This window comes from Embiotoca jacksoni, unplaced genomic scaffold, assembly GCF_022577435.1.
Source record: "Embiotoca jacksoni isolate LCO1_2020_lvr unplaced genomic scaffold, fEmbJac1.0.p SCAF_5, whole genome shotgun sequence".
NCBI classification, from domain to species: domain Eukaryota; kingdom Metazoa; phylum Chordata; class Actinopteri; family Embiotocidae; genus Embiotoca; species Embiotoca jacksoni.
The window spans coordinates 10,815,652-10,831,777 of NW_027185403.1; the positions used below are offsets into that span (position 1 = coordinate 10,815,652).

General features: G+C 42.2%; 2 protein-coding genes across 2 annotated transcripts; both read right to left on the reverse strand.

The window, feature by feature from the left end:
* Positions 1-226: 226 nt before the first annotated feature.
* On the reverse strand, positions 227-7,999 carry ube2ka (ubiquitin-conjugating enzyme E2Ka (UBC1 homolog, yeast)). Its single transcript, XM_069171172.1, has 7 exons — positions 7,621-7,999; positions 6,944-7,037; positions 6,420-6,478; positions 6,175-6,257; positions 4,798-4,897; positions 1,733-1,861; positions 227-1,644 (listed from the first exon to the last, which is right to left on the reverse strand). The coding sequence occupies exons 1-7, from the start codon at positions 7,681-7,683 to the stop codon at positions 1,570-1,572; spliced, it is 603 nt and encodes a 200-aa protein (XP_069027273.1). The 5' UTR covers positions 7,684-7,999; the 3' UTR covers positions 227-1,569.
* A 1,789-nt stretch (positions 8,000-9,788) lies between these two features.
* klb (klotho beta) lies at positions 9,789-15,385 on the reverse strand. The gene is made up of 6 exons (XM_069171158.1): positions 14,510-15,385; positions 12,837-13,350; positions 12,445-12,713; positions 12,050-12,306; positions 10,912-11,843; positions 9,789-10,420 (listed from the first exon to the last, which is right to left on the reverse strand). The coding sequence occupies exons 1-6, from the start codon at positions 15,272-15,274 to the stop codon at positions 9,993-9,995; spliced, it is 3,165 nt and encodes a 1,054-aa protein (XP_069027259.1). The 5' UTR covers positions 15,275-15,385; the 3' UTR covers positions 9,789-9,992.
* Between the last annotated feature and the right edge of the window lie 741 nt (positions 15,386-16,126).

A 16,126-nucleotide genomic window follows, 5' to 3' on the forward strand; every position in this document is an offset into this window, starting at 1 on the left:
TGCAGGAGCCAAACAAGCCAATAAACAAAGGCTGGATCCGACACAACAGGATGCAGAAACAGTTCGTCTATTTATCAATATTGTGACTGAGGTTAATCTTTTAAGAAAATGGCTGGGATATACTGAATGTCACATTAATGCCAGCTGGTTTCTTGTTGTTGCTTTAACAAATACCAAACAACAGTGTGCGTCTTTGTTAGGCAACACAAAAAGGAGAAAGTATGAATTAATTTACACAGACTTTAATATTTTTATTTACAGATGAATCATTGACATATTTATCTGTTGGCGTAGTTAAGATGATGCAATATTTTTCAAATTCTTTTTTAACCATTTCCATTCAGACTTTTCAAAGGTTGTGTTACTGCTGAACATTATTTTATTTATTTCTTTTCTCTCAGTTTAAAAACAAGAATCCAAATGTATTCCTGTAGGGGGCCGAAGCCAAATAAATGTTTTAAAAATGTGGGGAGAGGGACGGGTCAAGTAAGCCAGGTTTGGGAATTTCCTGCTGGAGCTTTGGGCCGGTCACTTGTCAACTGCTGAAGAGGAGAAACGTGGCATGAAAATGAATATGGCTCCGGCATGAGCACCTCTGACACTTTACGAGCTGGTTTTCTGGACTCGGGATAAGCCGACCTACATGGTGTGAAATAATTGTGTGGTGTGTATTTCCATTCTACTCTTTCACATCAATTTTATGTGCTCAATTCGTGTCATGAACAGTCAAAACCTCCTAAAAAAAAAATGTGAACAAAAATGTAGCATCCAAAGCACTGTAAAACAAACCTAAAAAAAAAAATCCACCGTCCAATAATAAGTTTTGCTAGCGAGATGCGTTTAGTAATTTAACACTATACCTGTCATGTCAAAAAACAATAATGATTCAGAGAGGTGTAATGCAATGTACAGAGAGGTCCCAAATTAGAATTTTCAATTCATTAGGAGTACCCTATACTGCCAAGAGAGCACCCTAACCCTATTAAGTGTTTATATTTGGGAATTACTGAATGATTGAACGTTGTGATTTTGGACACGGCGCAATAAACTTTTAACAGAGACACCAATTCAAAAGTTTAGGACTCGGCTTAATCCGGGTTTAGAACACAGGCCCCAAAAGTGTAAAATCAGGACTACGTCCATAAGAGCCTGCTTGAATGGCTTGACTCTCTCCTACAGGTTATCACAAATGAAAGTAAATGCACTGCATAGGCAAGGATAAGCCGCTGACAGCCGCTTCTTGGACAGAGCCAGAAAAGCTGGGAGATTGGCGGACGTGGGCGGGGTCTTAAGTCTGGCATTTGCTTCGAAGGGGGTGACACGAGGTTGGATTTCTGATTGTAGCACTGAGTGGAATGTTGAATGAACTTAAAGAAACCAGAGATCAGAGCTCACAGAGCAGTTGATTGGAGTGTGGTACAGCAGAGGTGATGAGCACAGACGGGATCAAGGACAGGTTGGAGAGGAGGGGGGGGGGGAGTGTGGAGGCGGGGGAGTCCACTATGAAACAGAGGCTGTGACGGGGGGGTGGGGGGTGGGATACAGAGGAAGATGAAAAGGTGTCAAAATTCAGTTACTGAGCAGTAGCTCTGTCGCCGTCTCCACGTCCCAGGATTTCGACGACAACGCCACTATTACTGCATTCTGGGGGCAAAAAGAAAAACTGTCAGAGCTACAGTTTTATTCTGCAGCAGGTTTCAGCAACACAATTCTCAAGTTTCGAGATGCTTACTTTTTCAAAGCCCATGGCACAGAGTTTGTCTATTTTGCGTGTGTACTCCGGACTGGAGACAGGAGCGCCTGCGTAGACGTGAGACCAGAGTCTCGCTGTCTGTTTAAACATCTCTGGATTCTGCTTGTACTGAGAGAAACAAACATGAAACGCTGCGTTACGTCGGTGTAAAAGAGGCTCAGCAAGCGCCCGTGAACAACTGAAACTTTTTATATTTGTATCAAGTTGAAATTAAGCTGTGGAGATGTGGTTCCACTTTCTTTAGATCACTGTCAAGAAAAAGAAAAAAAAATTAACCAGATTCAAATTACACAAAACTTTTTTTTTTTTTTTTTTTTTTTGATATACAATATTCGCGTATCAAAAGTAGTGATGGCAACAATTATTTTGTCATCCTTTATAAGTAGTGCATTCAAGACTGATCTACAACAAAAACCCATTTCTGGAAAAACTGAAACTTTTTGAAAAATGACCAAAAAAAAAAAAAAAAAAAAATTTAAATCAGTGATTTGGTCGTTCTCATCCATCCATTTTCTTCCACCTATCCGGGGTCGGGTCGCGGTGGCAGCGGGCCAAGCGAGCAGGCCCAGACTTCCTACTGGATTTTCCAGTTTATCCTTGGTAACTCTCTTGAACCTTTATTCAACTGACCACAGTTCACAGACAAATTCTATTTTGTAGATATGAAATGGTGGTTTTGATGCCCGCAACACTCCAAAAAAAAGTTGGCACAAGAGGCTAAAGAAGAGTGAAAAGTTCATAGAATATTCAACATTACTGTTTTAAAACATTGTATCGTGTAGCAGATGAAAAAGTAACAGGTCTGGGTATTACGACTGGAGCGTCCTCCACAGGCTCAGTCTTGCAAGCAAAAAAGGGTTCAAGGGTTAGAATTATTTTTTTCTTTCACCATCTGTCATAAATAAGAGCGGAAAGTTTTAGGGAATGGAGAGGAATCTTTCTCGAGCAGGGCTGGTAAGCACAGTGTGCAACCTCCGAGACCTCAGACAGCACTGCACGAGAAACCATCACACTAACTGCGATAAAAATAGCCAAATGGGCCCGGGAGTACTTCAGCGAACATAAAACGGAACGCTGCTGCATCAAGAAATGCAACCTGAAACTCTTTAAAGCTCTTTAAAGCTCTACATCAACTGCAGAAACACTGCAGAGCTCTCCGCTTCAGCTTGTTGGCGAAAGGGAGTGTCCGGACTGTTATCAGCGAGGTACAAACTCCAACATCCGTCATGGTATGCGGGTGCACCAGTGCCCACGGAATGGGTGGCTAACGTGCGTGTGACGATACCGATGATGAATAGATGGGTGATTTCAGAGAGATATTATGCTGCCGTCGAGGGTTCCTTTTCACGGGAAGTCCGCGGGTTTTTCAACAAGACAACGCTCGGCAGCGGTGGGCTGACGTGGCCCCAAACAGAGGGCCTCACTCTGCATGTGCGTCCCGATCAATATGTGCTACTGACAAGTGTGCTTTACATTGTGAAGAGGAGAATGGGACAACATGGACATCCGAGCAGCTGAAATCTTGCATCAAGCAACAAGCAAAAATCCCACTTGCAAAACTGCAACAATTACAACATTTATCTACTGATTAAAAAGCGTAAAAAAAAAAAAAATTTAAAATGAAAAGGAGATGTAACAGAGCACAGACATACCTGTCACATGTTTTTTTTTTTTACCGTGTTGCAGGCATAAAATTTAAAGGTTTTTTGGGGTTTTTCTTACAAAACACAATTAAGTTGGAAATATATGATTTATACTTTTGACTGTTTAATAAGGTTAGAGAGAATTTTGTATTTATTTATTTATTTTAAATCACAAGTTCTTGTTTCTGTTACATTTGATAAAATAGACCCACTTCACTGTTAATAGGGTGTTTTTGTATATCGTGCTGTACGGCAGATGACTAATTTGATTTCAAGGCTGCTGATATATTCAGAGCTTGGAGAACTGGGAGGGCTGCCGTCTGCCAGACAGCCATTTCTACGGTGCTGCCAAACTCTCGCTCTGTCCATGCTGCGTGGGCATTCTTTAATTGTAATGCAGGGTGTAAATTTCCCTCATCATGAACTATTAGCATTAAAACAGTTACGTAAATAAAAGATGAGCAGGTTGTAGTCAGGTTGTGCATTCAACATACCTTATTTAAAAAGGAGTCATTAGGCAGTAAAACAGCCAGAGTCAGAGTTGTTGTCAGTGCAGCTGCGGGAGAATTTAAATGCCACACTTTCCAAATCACATGAATAACCTCCAGTTTCGATTCTACACTTGATCTCTGACAAACACTTGATAATATAAACATGTGAAACTCACTGGTCAGAAACAAAACAACAAACAAATCTTTCTACTACACTCACTCTTATGTAACCTTGCTTTATTCCCTCGTACGCTTTGTTGAGGTGTGGGTTGGCCACCAATAGATGGCTGTTACTCACCTCACGGGATTAGTGATTGTCTGTAGGTGTGATAATGTGCTCAGTGGAGTTGGATAATCTTTTCAATAAGAAAAGCTGGCAAAGGGCAAACAGCTCCCTGCCTACACACAATATTTTAGATCAGTGTCACATTACTGGTACACCTCTGAATAATGATAAACCTGTAACAGTAACTGGCTTTTAAGGCGTTTAAGGGGCATAAAATTGTGGACCAGACATAAAATGTGTGAAGAAAAAAAAAAATCTAACTTGCCAAAGCAGTAAATGTTAGAGGTGCAAAACAAAATACTCATCACAACATATCTGAGCCTGAGGTGACATCATCACTTGTCTTATTTTGTCCATCCAACAACTTCATGATTCAATTTATTATAATATTATTAAAAAAAAGATAAACAAAGAAACGGAAACTTTTTCTCTGTCCATTGATCGAGTCGTCATTTACAGCTTTAGAGTTACCTTTCTTTCAATAAGTCCCATCGATCAGCTAAAAAACAGTTATTTGTATGAGGGGTATGAGCATTGGTTCATTACATAAGTAGTGGTTCACCACGTCCGAGCAGCTCGAGGAATTCAGTTTAAAAATGAATACAAATACAAATGCACGCCCACCTGATTGGCTACCACTGCATCTTGTGGATCATCTGGTTCTGCGGCTGCCAGTAAGGCTTGTAATGACAAGAGGACCGTCCTCAGTGTCATCGCTGCTGCCCTGAAACGACACACGTGCTACTCAGTGGGGGATCCACCGATACGGCTTTTTCAGGGCCAATACCGATTATTGGTAATCAAGGGACACAGATAAACCGGTATGTGAAACCGGTATGTGAAACCGATATACATTTGCAGTAAAAAATAAAAATCTGTATGTCAAAATTTGGAATCACAAACTCCAACACAAAACGTTAATTCAAATGACTTTAACTAAATCAATGCTGCCACCATATAATCTTCGTATAAGGGTATATTGCAATTTGGGCTATTTATTGTCTCCCCTCTGTTCTGCTGTGTGAGCGACAGCGCCGTCCTTCACGATGCACAGAGAGCGAACAGAAGAGCAGCAGCACAGAAATTAGCCGCAAGTTTCAGTTACAGAAAAATGCACGAGCGGCTCTCAAACTGAGCTGAAATGAAGCGGGATCGCAGGGACTCGGTAGATATCGCAATATCTCCCGTTAGCAGGGCTGCTCGCCCCGGAGAGTGGTGGGAGAAACACGGGATAACGAGTCGCTACGGTGTGAGACGGACTTTAAATGAAACACAACGCGTGGCGTTAAACTGTTAAAAAGACAAAAGTAAATATGACATGATTGTGGCGTTTTTGCAAATTAAGCGTAGAGGACTGTGGTGCTTTTAACTTCTGCCATGTCTAATGTTTTACCTTTGAAACACCAGTCCTCTGAGCTGCTGAGAACTTCTCCGAGACTGAAGCGAAGCAAAAGCTTCTTCTGTGGCAGAGAAGTTCTCAAGTGTTGATTGGCTGTTACTCATGAGATGTAACCAATCACATAAAGCTGTAGGCTGTAGGCAGAGTGGTGACTATAGACCGAGAGCGACGCTTCATCGGAGCCAAAGCAGCACATTCTTTAATTCATACATTTTATCGGCTATTGAATAAAAAAAAAAAAAAATACCGATACTCGGAAAAATGCTAAATATCGGCGACGAGAATCGGTCGATCCCTACTACTCAGGCTCAGGCTCTCTACATCAGCTATACTGATCCAATTCACATCATTGTACCTCTCGTTTATATTCTGACAATGTTGTTAAAAAAAAAATTGGAGTTTCTAACAATCAAAGTTTAAGCTATTTGTGTAATTTCAAAGTGGAAATTCCCGACAACCGGGGCTATGTTTCCATCGAACTGGAGATGGGGTGGGCTTTGGAGGCAACTTTAAACTGGCTGCGGTCGGGGAAAAAAACAGTATTTCATAATGGATGTATGACAGCTGAAGAATGTGAAGAATGCAGGAGCACATTTACTCACCATTGGTCTTTGAGAATGTCCAGACATATTGCACCTGTGACTGAGCTGATGTTGGGATGCCAGATCTTTGTGATAAACCGCACCTGAGAGATGAAATGAATAATGGGTTAGAAAAAAGATATAAAAATTAAAAAAAAAAAAAAAAAAAACAGTACTGGATTAGTAGAGTAATTAAATATTTCTGAGGTCAATGCAAACAAAGGAAGGGATAGTTATCAGTAGCAAATACAGCAGTAATTCCATACCTTGGGTGGATTGAACGGATACGTCTCTGGAATTTTAATTTCTAGCTGATATCTACCCCCTGGAAGAAAGAAAGGGGTTATCACAATATCATTTGAGAGTTGTGAGGGGGGATATTTCAAGCATGCAGCAGAAGGGTGAGTGTTAACCCTCTGGGCTGCATGTGGATGTTTTGACGACAGATTTGAAAAAATAAAATTATAAAATAGGACTTGCATTTTTCAACATAAGGGCAAAATGATGCCTTTAAAACAATACTCGAGGTCAAATGGGTGCTTCATTACAGTAAGATCTGAGATTGTCCTCAAAGTTTTGAAATGAAACACTTGAAGGGTAAGATTTGAGATAAAAGTCAGACCCAAGAGGATCACATTGCAACTTGTTTTTATCTCACACTGTTAAGGATTAAAAGTCTCGAGATAGTTAGTTGGCGAGGCCTCAAAAATCAAGTGGCGACGTCTAATATCACACAATAAATATTGTGCAAGCATGCGTTCAGATCAGGAGGCGGGTGTGAGGCCCTCACCTTCGTACGGCGTGTCAGGCGGCCCTGCGATCTCCCCTTTAAGCTCTGTGAAGTTCTCATCCACCAGATCCACTTTTATCTGGTTTTTGCTCGTCTGAAAAGGGTGGAAAAAAGCAAAGAAGCGTTACGACTTCAGCAGACAGTCAGGCTGCAAAGGGTTAAAGGTTGACAGGCTGTCAAACCTGTCAATGCACCAGAAGTTCACATCCCTCCTCCTCCTCCCTCTTCCTCCCCCCGCAGCATTAGCCAAAGTTGACCTTAACTTGTTGCACACAGCTGACAGTCCTACATATAATAGTCCCTCTGACGTCAGCAGAGACGAGTCTATACGGAGCGAGGAGGTCACGTGTGAAGAGTGTACCTTCAGCACAGCACGCGCACAAACACCAAACTACCTTTGCCAGGGCTATCTGCTAGCCCAGCAGGCTAACGAGGCTCAATTTAATTCCAGTTACGCCTCCAAAACCTGATAAAACTTCGTTCAAGCAACAGCAACTTTCATGTCCTGAACTTCCTACAAACTGCCATTTTACCAGCAGCTCCGTCTCTCTGTGTGTGTGTTGCTGCGTCTGACACGGTTAGCTTAAAAAGCTAGCAGCGACGCGTCACAGAAACAACACGTAAAAAAAAAAAAAAAGCCGCCGCAGCTCCGAGGAGGTCCAAACGTGACAACCGACCTCTTCGCTTTTGAGCACCTCCTTGAATTCCCGTTTTATCCTCTGAACCGCGATGTTGGCCATGGTTTCCCCCCCCCACCGTGGTGTCCCGTCCCGGTTGGGGCCTCGTCGCCGTCCGACCCGACTTCACGTTTAGCTCGCGCTTAGCTCGTCTCGGCCGCCGCACTTTGTGGACACAAAACCGCGACGATATAAAAAAAAAAAAAAAAACAAACAGCAGCAGCAGCAGCGGCGACGTCGTCCGCCGTGAGAGCCGTCGGTCCCCGCTGTCGACGATTGGAGTTACGATGCGTTGAAAGAGCTCAAACGTGCACCGATCATGTCAAATGTGTCACAACACAATGGTTGGTGGGACTGAAACATTTTAATACCGAACTGCATGCAGTCTGGAGGAGAGCGGGTCATGTGACCTGTATTGCCATCCTCGACGCTTCCTCCCATTGGTTGATCTGCTCGCGATGAATAATTCATTATTATTATTATTATTATTGTTGTTGTCGTTATTTTATTGATGTTGAGAGGCTGAGTGAATTTTTCTTCCGTTAAAATGTAAAACAGTTCCTCTGCCTCGTTGGACACTTTTTTGTTTCAACATTGATATTTTAATGAGGGTTGGAGGTTTTGTTTGAAGTTTGTGTTTTTAAAGTGTACTGGGATCATGTCCCGAGGTGATTTTACGCGATAGATAAACTGAATTTAATTGAGTAAACAGGTTTCACACAATGGCAGATTACATCCAGTCTATATTTTTCAGTCAAAAACGCGAGGCAGCACTGCTTTGTGTTTCATACACAATCTGGCAACTTGGATGATGTCAGACAAACATGCAAAACTTACGGATTTATGTCCGATGTTAAGACAATGCATATATAGAGTTTGAGGGCCATGTGAATCGAGATTTACACAGAAAGCGAGAGTGCTGTCAGGTGTGGTTCTGGTGAGCAGCTCTCAGTGTTACAGCATGTGTCACATGCAGTCTTGTGAAGACTCAGTTGCTTTCCAATGCTTCCACAACAGTTTGCACAAGTATACGTAAAAGCAGAGTGTGTGTCTCATTCACACTTCAGACATTACATTTCATTTAGCAGACAAATAAAAGATGGAAGTAACAGGGTATGTGCTTTTAAAGACTGACCACAATATCCCTCGAGAAAAAAACTTTAATAGAGCAATTAAGGCCGCTGATTTGAACACATGGAGATGTGGTCATACAGATGTGTTTTGCTGAACTGTTTTCTAACTGTACTGGAGTGAACTTCAAGCAACAATAATTATGGTAACTTTTGAAATGCACAGTTATCCCATTAGTGAATGGTGGTATGGTATTTACTTTATTAATCCCCGAGGGGATTTTTTTTTTTATTTTTTTTTTTTTATTTTAGGTATGGTATTTAAATATCACAGATATAAACTTAAACCTCTGGACCCATGATGCTTGGTCACTGGACACATATGAGCATAATGTACCTTTTGGTATTCTTCCCTTCTTTTTTTAACAAAAGACAGACTCATGTTTCAGTGTGGCTCATCAAAGCTGCAAACAGTTACACTAGGGGGCATCATTGTCACATGGAGATCCACATATTATGAAGCAAACAACACAGTACAATGATTCATTTTTAAAGACCATTTGAAAATACTTTCAACTTTCATACTACAAATTGAGAACAACAATTAAATCTGAACTGAACTAATAATACATTATATCAATGTCACTGATGTACACAGCAGGTTATAATCACGACTGACTGACTTAATTACGACACTAGAATCATGACTGACACGTTTTCTCTAGGTAGGGTCAGCAGTTAGGTAAAACATGTCTTCTTCTTTATTGTAAACCATATAACTCACATAATCAATTATCTTTTTTGTATTTATTTTTTTAAACAGCAACATGTGAGCTAACCAGTACATCTGTTGCCATGTCATGGTCATTTAACTGTGGAAACATACAAACAAAATAGCTTTCACAAATCTCCTAATGGATTACTCTAAATAACCTGAGACCCTTTGTCTTAACCCTTGTGTTGTCCTTGGGTCAAAATGACCCGCAGCTGTGTTCAACCAAGTTTTATTTTATTTCTATATTTTCATATTTTTTGGGATCATTGGTCATCATTCTTTAAGGAAACCCTCACAGTCTCCTTGTCACCAATGATCCCAAAAAAAATGTGACAATAAAATAGAACTTGGTTGAACACAGCTGCGGGTCATTTTGACCCAAGGACAACACGCAGGTTAACAGTTATTGTGGGTAAACTGATCACATGTTTGTCACAAGAGCAAAAACAGGTAGTAACAAAACAGAAACAAGTACAGATTGTGGCACACTTTGTCTGCGACATATTACTGAGTCAATCTTTCCTCCATTAACACTTAACAACAGTTAAACACAAACACATTGGTGCGCCTTCCTTTTCTCTTCTCCTGTTCGCCCTGCTCTTCACTCTCCCTCTGCCTCGTGTTTGGTTTCTCTTGGTGATGATGACAAAGAGGACAAGTGCTGCCAGCATAACAGCAGTTATGAGAAGGCAGCCTCCAAAAAACAGCATTGCTTTGTTCTTGAACATCCATTCGCATACAGAACAAAACTTTTGCAGCTCATGAAACTTGCAGGGCTGCGTCGTGTCATTGTCAGGGAAACCGCTGTGAGTGAGGATTTCTCTGTATACAGCAATGGAGGCTTTGGCTTTGGACTGGTGTTGGGTTGAGGTGAAGAGGCCAAACTGGGGGACATCTCGATCTTGGAGCTTCCACACATAGAAGCCCTGCAAGTTGACTCCGTCTTGATGGCAAGCTGAAAATAAAATAAAGAAGTTAGAGGTCAAATTTAGATTGTTCAACGCTAGATGGCAAGCTGAAAATAAAATAAAGAAGTTAGAGGTAAAATTTAGATTGTTCAGCGCCTCTCCAATTTCTCTTCCTCATCCAGTAATATGAACACATAATTGAAGAAAAAAACAGAAAAAAAAACTTTGGAGGCCTGCTGGTTAACCAATGTAAGAAAACAACATGCTTGCATGTGCATTTATGGGAGAGCCATGAAGGGCAAAGTGTGAACACAACACTGTCGCTCCAATTGTTTTTCTCGCCCCTCTTCTCTGTTTTTATGATCTTCGTGGCTTCTCATTAAGCCTTAGTTTTATAGTAGAAAGCAATAAAGTCATTAAACCTGTATTACCTGCTGGGCTGTGCCTCTATCTCAACATCCTGAACCCTGCCATTTAGTTTCTACTAAAATATGATTACACAACACATTTGGGATTGAAGAGGAAATTAATGCCCTACCTTTGAGAGCCTCCTGCAGGTAACTCCTGAGGTAGTGTTGTCTGAGTTTATCATTGACAGGAGCCTGATCATCAACCCCACTGCCTGTGACAATAATAGGTAGAGCACGTCCGTATCTCTGGTTCACCCAGCTCAGCATCTTCCGGAGGCCCCAGGGTACAACAGCCTGCCCTAGATGGGAGGAGGGCCAGGTGGGATCAGAAAGGGTCAAACAGTCATGATCTGGGGGTGTTTTCTGCTGAAAATGTTCTTGTGACTGGGGATTTGGAGAGACCAGACGGGTAGTAAAATGGTTCAGCGCGATAAAACTTAGTGCCCCTCTCAGCTCCTTCCTCTCGGACTCAGTAAAACTGGGAAGAGGGGATCCAGGGAGGCCCATTACTCTAGCTCTCTCCTCCAGGTATGCCTTCATTTCCAGTGGGTAGTCCCCCTTCCTCTGCTCCTCCTCATATCTAGTCCCCAGCAATGGATCCAAGAAGCGACCAAGTTCAAACAGAAGGAATCGCTCTGCTGCTGCTATATGTGAATTCAGAAAGGGGTTGGCAGGTTTGGCCCAGTCGGCATGTAGCGCAAGTGATACCAGCCCTCGCTGCTGATTGTAATGTTCCCTCTCATATAGCCTCCAGGCTTTTGCATGAGCCAGAAGCAGGTTATGGGCTGCTTGATGCTTCTCTTTCCCACTAGAATAAAAATCTACCAGTCTGTTGGGCTCATTGATGGTGATCCAGTATCGAACCCAGGTACCGAGCTCCTGGTAGCAAAGTGCTGCATATTCTTGAAAAGCTTTCACTGAGCTGTTCTTGAGCCAACCTCCAGAGGCATGCAGTGGCACAGGCAAGCCCAGATTCGGAGCTCTGTGTGTCGGATAGTACATAATAACCATAGGCTCCAGGTCCAGCTTCTTGAGCTCCATCAGGACACAGCGGTAGTACCTTTCAGAAGTATAGAGGTAGGAGTTAATGTGTGCGGACAGACAGACAGGGTCAAATTAAAGTATAGTGGGCATCCACTTTATATTGTTCTAAATCTATGGAGTGAATCGAGTTGAATCCTATGGATTCGCAACAGAAATTCATCAAATACCTCTGAATTAGGGAGAACTGAAATAGTTAATGTTTGTGTGTTTGTGCATTTCTACCTCAGAGCTTCGGTGTTCACATTAGAGAGGTCTCCCTGGGGTAAAATCAGAGACCAGTTTAGGGCGAAGCGGTAGTGAGATGCCCCAGTGGAAGCAAACAGGCGAAGATGACCGCGAATAGCCAAATAGTCAGTGCATTGGGCCCGTCTGGTGGGGAGCCTCACCCCTGGGACTGGATGAAATGATCCGTCTCCTGTCAGGTTCCATCTGTACAAATGAGGGTCAGTAAACTGCGGGGAGAAAGGGTAGAAGTGGACCTACGAAAACAAACAAAAAAAAAAACTGTTTTTTTTTTTAGGCGTATTGTATTATTGAAGTCGTATTATAGTTATGAAAATAAATTGCCAACATATGGTTCATTAACACCTCTCATGTCAATTTCTCGCCTTTCTTACCTGTAGAGTGGAGTCAGCAATGCCCCAGTGGAATTTGCAGGGGAAATAACCTTTGACCTCTCTTGAGGTTTTGTCACTTGGGAAACCATTGTCACTGACAACACGCTTATAGTACTGAGCAGTAGTCTTGGGAGTCCTGGTTCGGTTTGGTTGGCTGAAGTCGATATAGAAAAGTCCTCGTCTGACAGTGTATCCATAATTCCACTCAAAGCCATCCACCAGCGACCAGGCTGAGTAGCCAAACACCTGAACACCATCAAACTTGATAGCTGTAAAAGATAACATAACAAGTAACAGAGTGATAAATACTTCTACATTTGTTTTATGATGATTTGATTGTACAACATATTTTCTAACTCATATTTGTTAGTTCTCCCAAGTTTTCTGCTCACCTTGCAAGACTTGGTTGATAAAGCTCTTCATCAGATAGATAGCTACCGTGTCCTCCCTTCCCACCCTGGCTTCAGAGAACCAGCCTCCCTCAGCCACCAACACCCTTGGGTCACCGTACTCCAGCTTTATCCAGCGCAGGAGGCGTCGCAGGTCAGGGGTCACAGTCTGCCCATAGTGGACCAGGTTCCGGCCCAGACGGAGGTTGTTAGGCCCAAACGACAGAGCAAAAAAGTCGGCTGTTTTCTGCACCCACAGCTTCTCCTCGGGGGTGAATGTGGGCAGGAGAGCCCCCTGTTCCATTTTCAAAGAGACTGGGTAGTCCCCATCACCAAAGATGGGGTTGGCAAACCAGCCAAGGACTGCCTCTAGTGATGTCTGGCACAGTGCAACACTGGCAGCTGTGGTTTGGCCTCTCTGAGGCTCGACCCAGTGGGAACCAAAAACAATGGATACTTTACCTCTCTGAGTTGGGCGGAAGTTGGTGTTGTAGGTGTGCCAGGCTTTGGCGTGGGCCTGGCAATGACAGCAGACACATTATTTTGACTTTACTCACTTCTCTATACAACATTATCTTGGTATAATGAGCCTGTTCACTGAAGACATTTTGATATGTCACTGTATGAAATACAGTGGAAAATAATATGGTTGCATTTACTTTTATCTACTTCAGTTTCAGGGTCCTGATTCTGTTTATTCTGGCCTGTTGTTACACTGTCATGGTTTATTGGGACACTTGAATCGGTACGGGGAACTCATTATTATATTTCATTGTTATATTTCATACAGTATATAACACCTACACTTTTCCTATGATGTCAAGTCATGATTTAATCTGTGAAACATGTCTATGAGGCTTTATAAACACTTTAAACTTTAAAGCCCTCGCAGAACCCATATCTCTGCCAAGGCTATGCAATCATCCAAATTTGTAATTTTAATTACAGAAAATGTTATGAATATTGAAACACATCTGGATCCAGATGTTCATGAAAAGACAGTGAGAAACAATCAAGTACTTGACTGTTTCCATTTTATTATTGAAGCTGTTGTAGAGAAATCATCACTTGCTAATATATGGCCAAACTTTCCACAAAGTTTAGTTCAAATTTACAAATAGGTTATAGCAGATGTCATGCCAACTCAGATAAAAAAATCAAGAAAGTTCATATGAGAACTTAGCAGAAGTAATATAGTAATAATTAAATTAATGTATTCAGCAGCAGTAAGTTGCTTTTTGCTCCCTCTTTCTGCTCAGCATTAGCTACACACAGACCATCTGTGCTTCACTGCACAAACATAAGTGATTATTAATGAGGCGTAGCTGTAACTTCCTGACACACACCGTTTCTCTCCAGCGCAGAAGTGCTGACACGGTGGACTTTGACCTTAAGTTCCCTGTTTACAAATCACAAACTTATCAATAAGCTATAAATATGAGTGAGTTGTTTGCTTTTTCTACTCTGTTACCTAAAATCATTTCAAAGATGTAAATATTCATCAAGCATCATGAACTGATAAAGCTGTAGTTCAAAGTTTACAGACAGTCTGTGCAATTGGAGAAATTCTTCATGGCGCTGTTGTTACAACCAACGCAATAAATTAACAGTACAAACTAATGTACACACTTATGACAAGTTGTACAAAACCTGTTGAGTGAGCCTGTATAACTTACCCTGATCAGGTTGTGGGCCACAATGAGAGAGCCAGTAGGACCCCCTTTCTCTCCAGGAGCGTGCACACCTGTCCTGTACCCCTGCACAGCCACCAGGTATGGATTATGCATTGTGAGCCAGTACTTAACACGACTCCCAAATGTGTAGAAACAAAATGCAGCATACTCCCCAAAGAGTCCCACCAGCGTGTCATTTTTCCAGCCTCCATATTGCTCTTGGAGCAGTTGCGGCAGGTCCCAGTGATGGAGGGTGACGATGGGCTCAATTTTCTTTTCCAGAAGCCTCTCTATAAGGCGGCTGTAATGCTCCACAGCTGCTGTATTGGGCTGGCCTTTGGCATTACCATCAGGAAAGAGCCTGGGCCAGGAGAGAGAGAAGGAGTATGATCTTACACCTAGATACTCCAGAGCCTCCACATCTTCTTCCCAGCAGTTGTAGCTGTCACTTGCCACATCGGCAGTCTTACTTGCTAAATCACCACTGCCAGAGAAGTGGGTGAAATGGTCCCAAATGGAGGTGCCTTTTTCATCCTGGTTCCAGGCTCCTTCTGTCTGGAAAGCAGAAGTCCCTGAGCCCCAGAGGAATCCCAAAGGGAAGGTGTCATGAAGAAAAGACTGGTCTTTGATGATGGGGTCCGGCTTCGGCTGCTGCCAAATATTCCTGCCCTCCCCAAGAGAGCAGACTGCCTCGTTCCAACGACACACCAACAATAGTAGTAAAAGTAAGCGGCACTGACGAGTGGGAAGAGAAGGATGGTTCAACATCCTGAAGGAGTCTGTCTTGTTTCAGAAATCCACTTTAGAGCAAGTGTCAGTCAGCGCAACAACTCTTTTTAATATAACATACCGTCTTGTGATTGACAATAGATCCATAATGTTGGTAAGGAAGAAGGAGAAATGATCACATCCAGCAGAGAGGAACATTTGAAGCTTCGAGGTGCTGCAGTATCCATCCGAAAACCTGCCTAGTCTTCCCTATCTCTTCCTCAGTGTACTTGTACTCCCACTCAGCCCCTCCCTATAATGTTCACACATAGAAAGGTTGGCTCATATCCACACATGCTTGTATCACTAAACACCTGAGACATTTCCGGCGGATTACTTTCACCTGCACTTTCAAAAACACTCCATCATCCTGCCACCACATAAGAAAAAACCTCTAGTGTCACAACTTTACACAACTTATGAGGATATCAGTGAGCCTTCCTTGTGAGGACGCACATACGCCGACAGAGCTTACAGGCTCATGCTGATTGCTGTAAAGAACATTCTTGTGTCAATAATTAGCTTGTACTCTGATCTAAGTCTCATAACCAAGAAGTACCTCTCATTGCAGTCTGTTTGATTCCAAACAGAATTTTAACAACACGGATTTCAGTTTTCTAATACAAATGAAAATGTTTGATACATATCCAACACATTTATTGAATACGAAGCAGTGGTACAAAGTCATGCAGCTTAACAAAAAAAAAAGAAAAGAAAACATTGTTTTTCAGTTGACTTGTGGCCAGAAGCTGTTAAGTTCATCTGCAGTGTTCTTTCAAGATTTGATCAAACCGTATCAGGTGAGAGCAGTGACACCAGCTCATATGACCTTATTATATATTTACTGCCACA

Bases quoted from the DNA above. Each gene is read 5' to 3' on its own strand.
- ube2ka (XM_069171172.1), bottom strand. From the start codon at position 7,683: ATGGCCAACATCGCGGTTCAGAGGATAAAACGGGAATTCAAGGAGGTG. The intron at 7,038-7,620 runs GTCGGTTGTCAC...CACCCTTTTCAG, and splicing joins AGGTGCTCAAAAGCGAAGAG to ACGAGCAAAAACCAGATAAA. The intron at 4,898-6,174 runs GTGAGTAAATGT...GTGTCGTTTCAG, and splicing joins GACATTCTCAAAGACCAATG to GGCAGCAGCGATGACACTGA.
- klb (XM_069171158.1), bottom strand. From the start codon at position 15,274: ATGTTGAACCATCCTTCTCTTCCCACTCGTCAGTGCCGCTTACTTTTA. The intron at 13,351-14,509 runs GTAAGTTATACA...TGTCATTGCCAG, and splicing joins TGGCCCACAACCTGATCAGG to GCCCACGCCAAAGCCTGGCA. The intron at 12,714-12,836 runs GTGAGCAGAAAA...TATCTTTTACAG, and splicing joins TATCAACCAAGTCTTGCAAG to CTATCAAGTTTGATGGTGTT.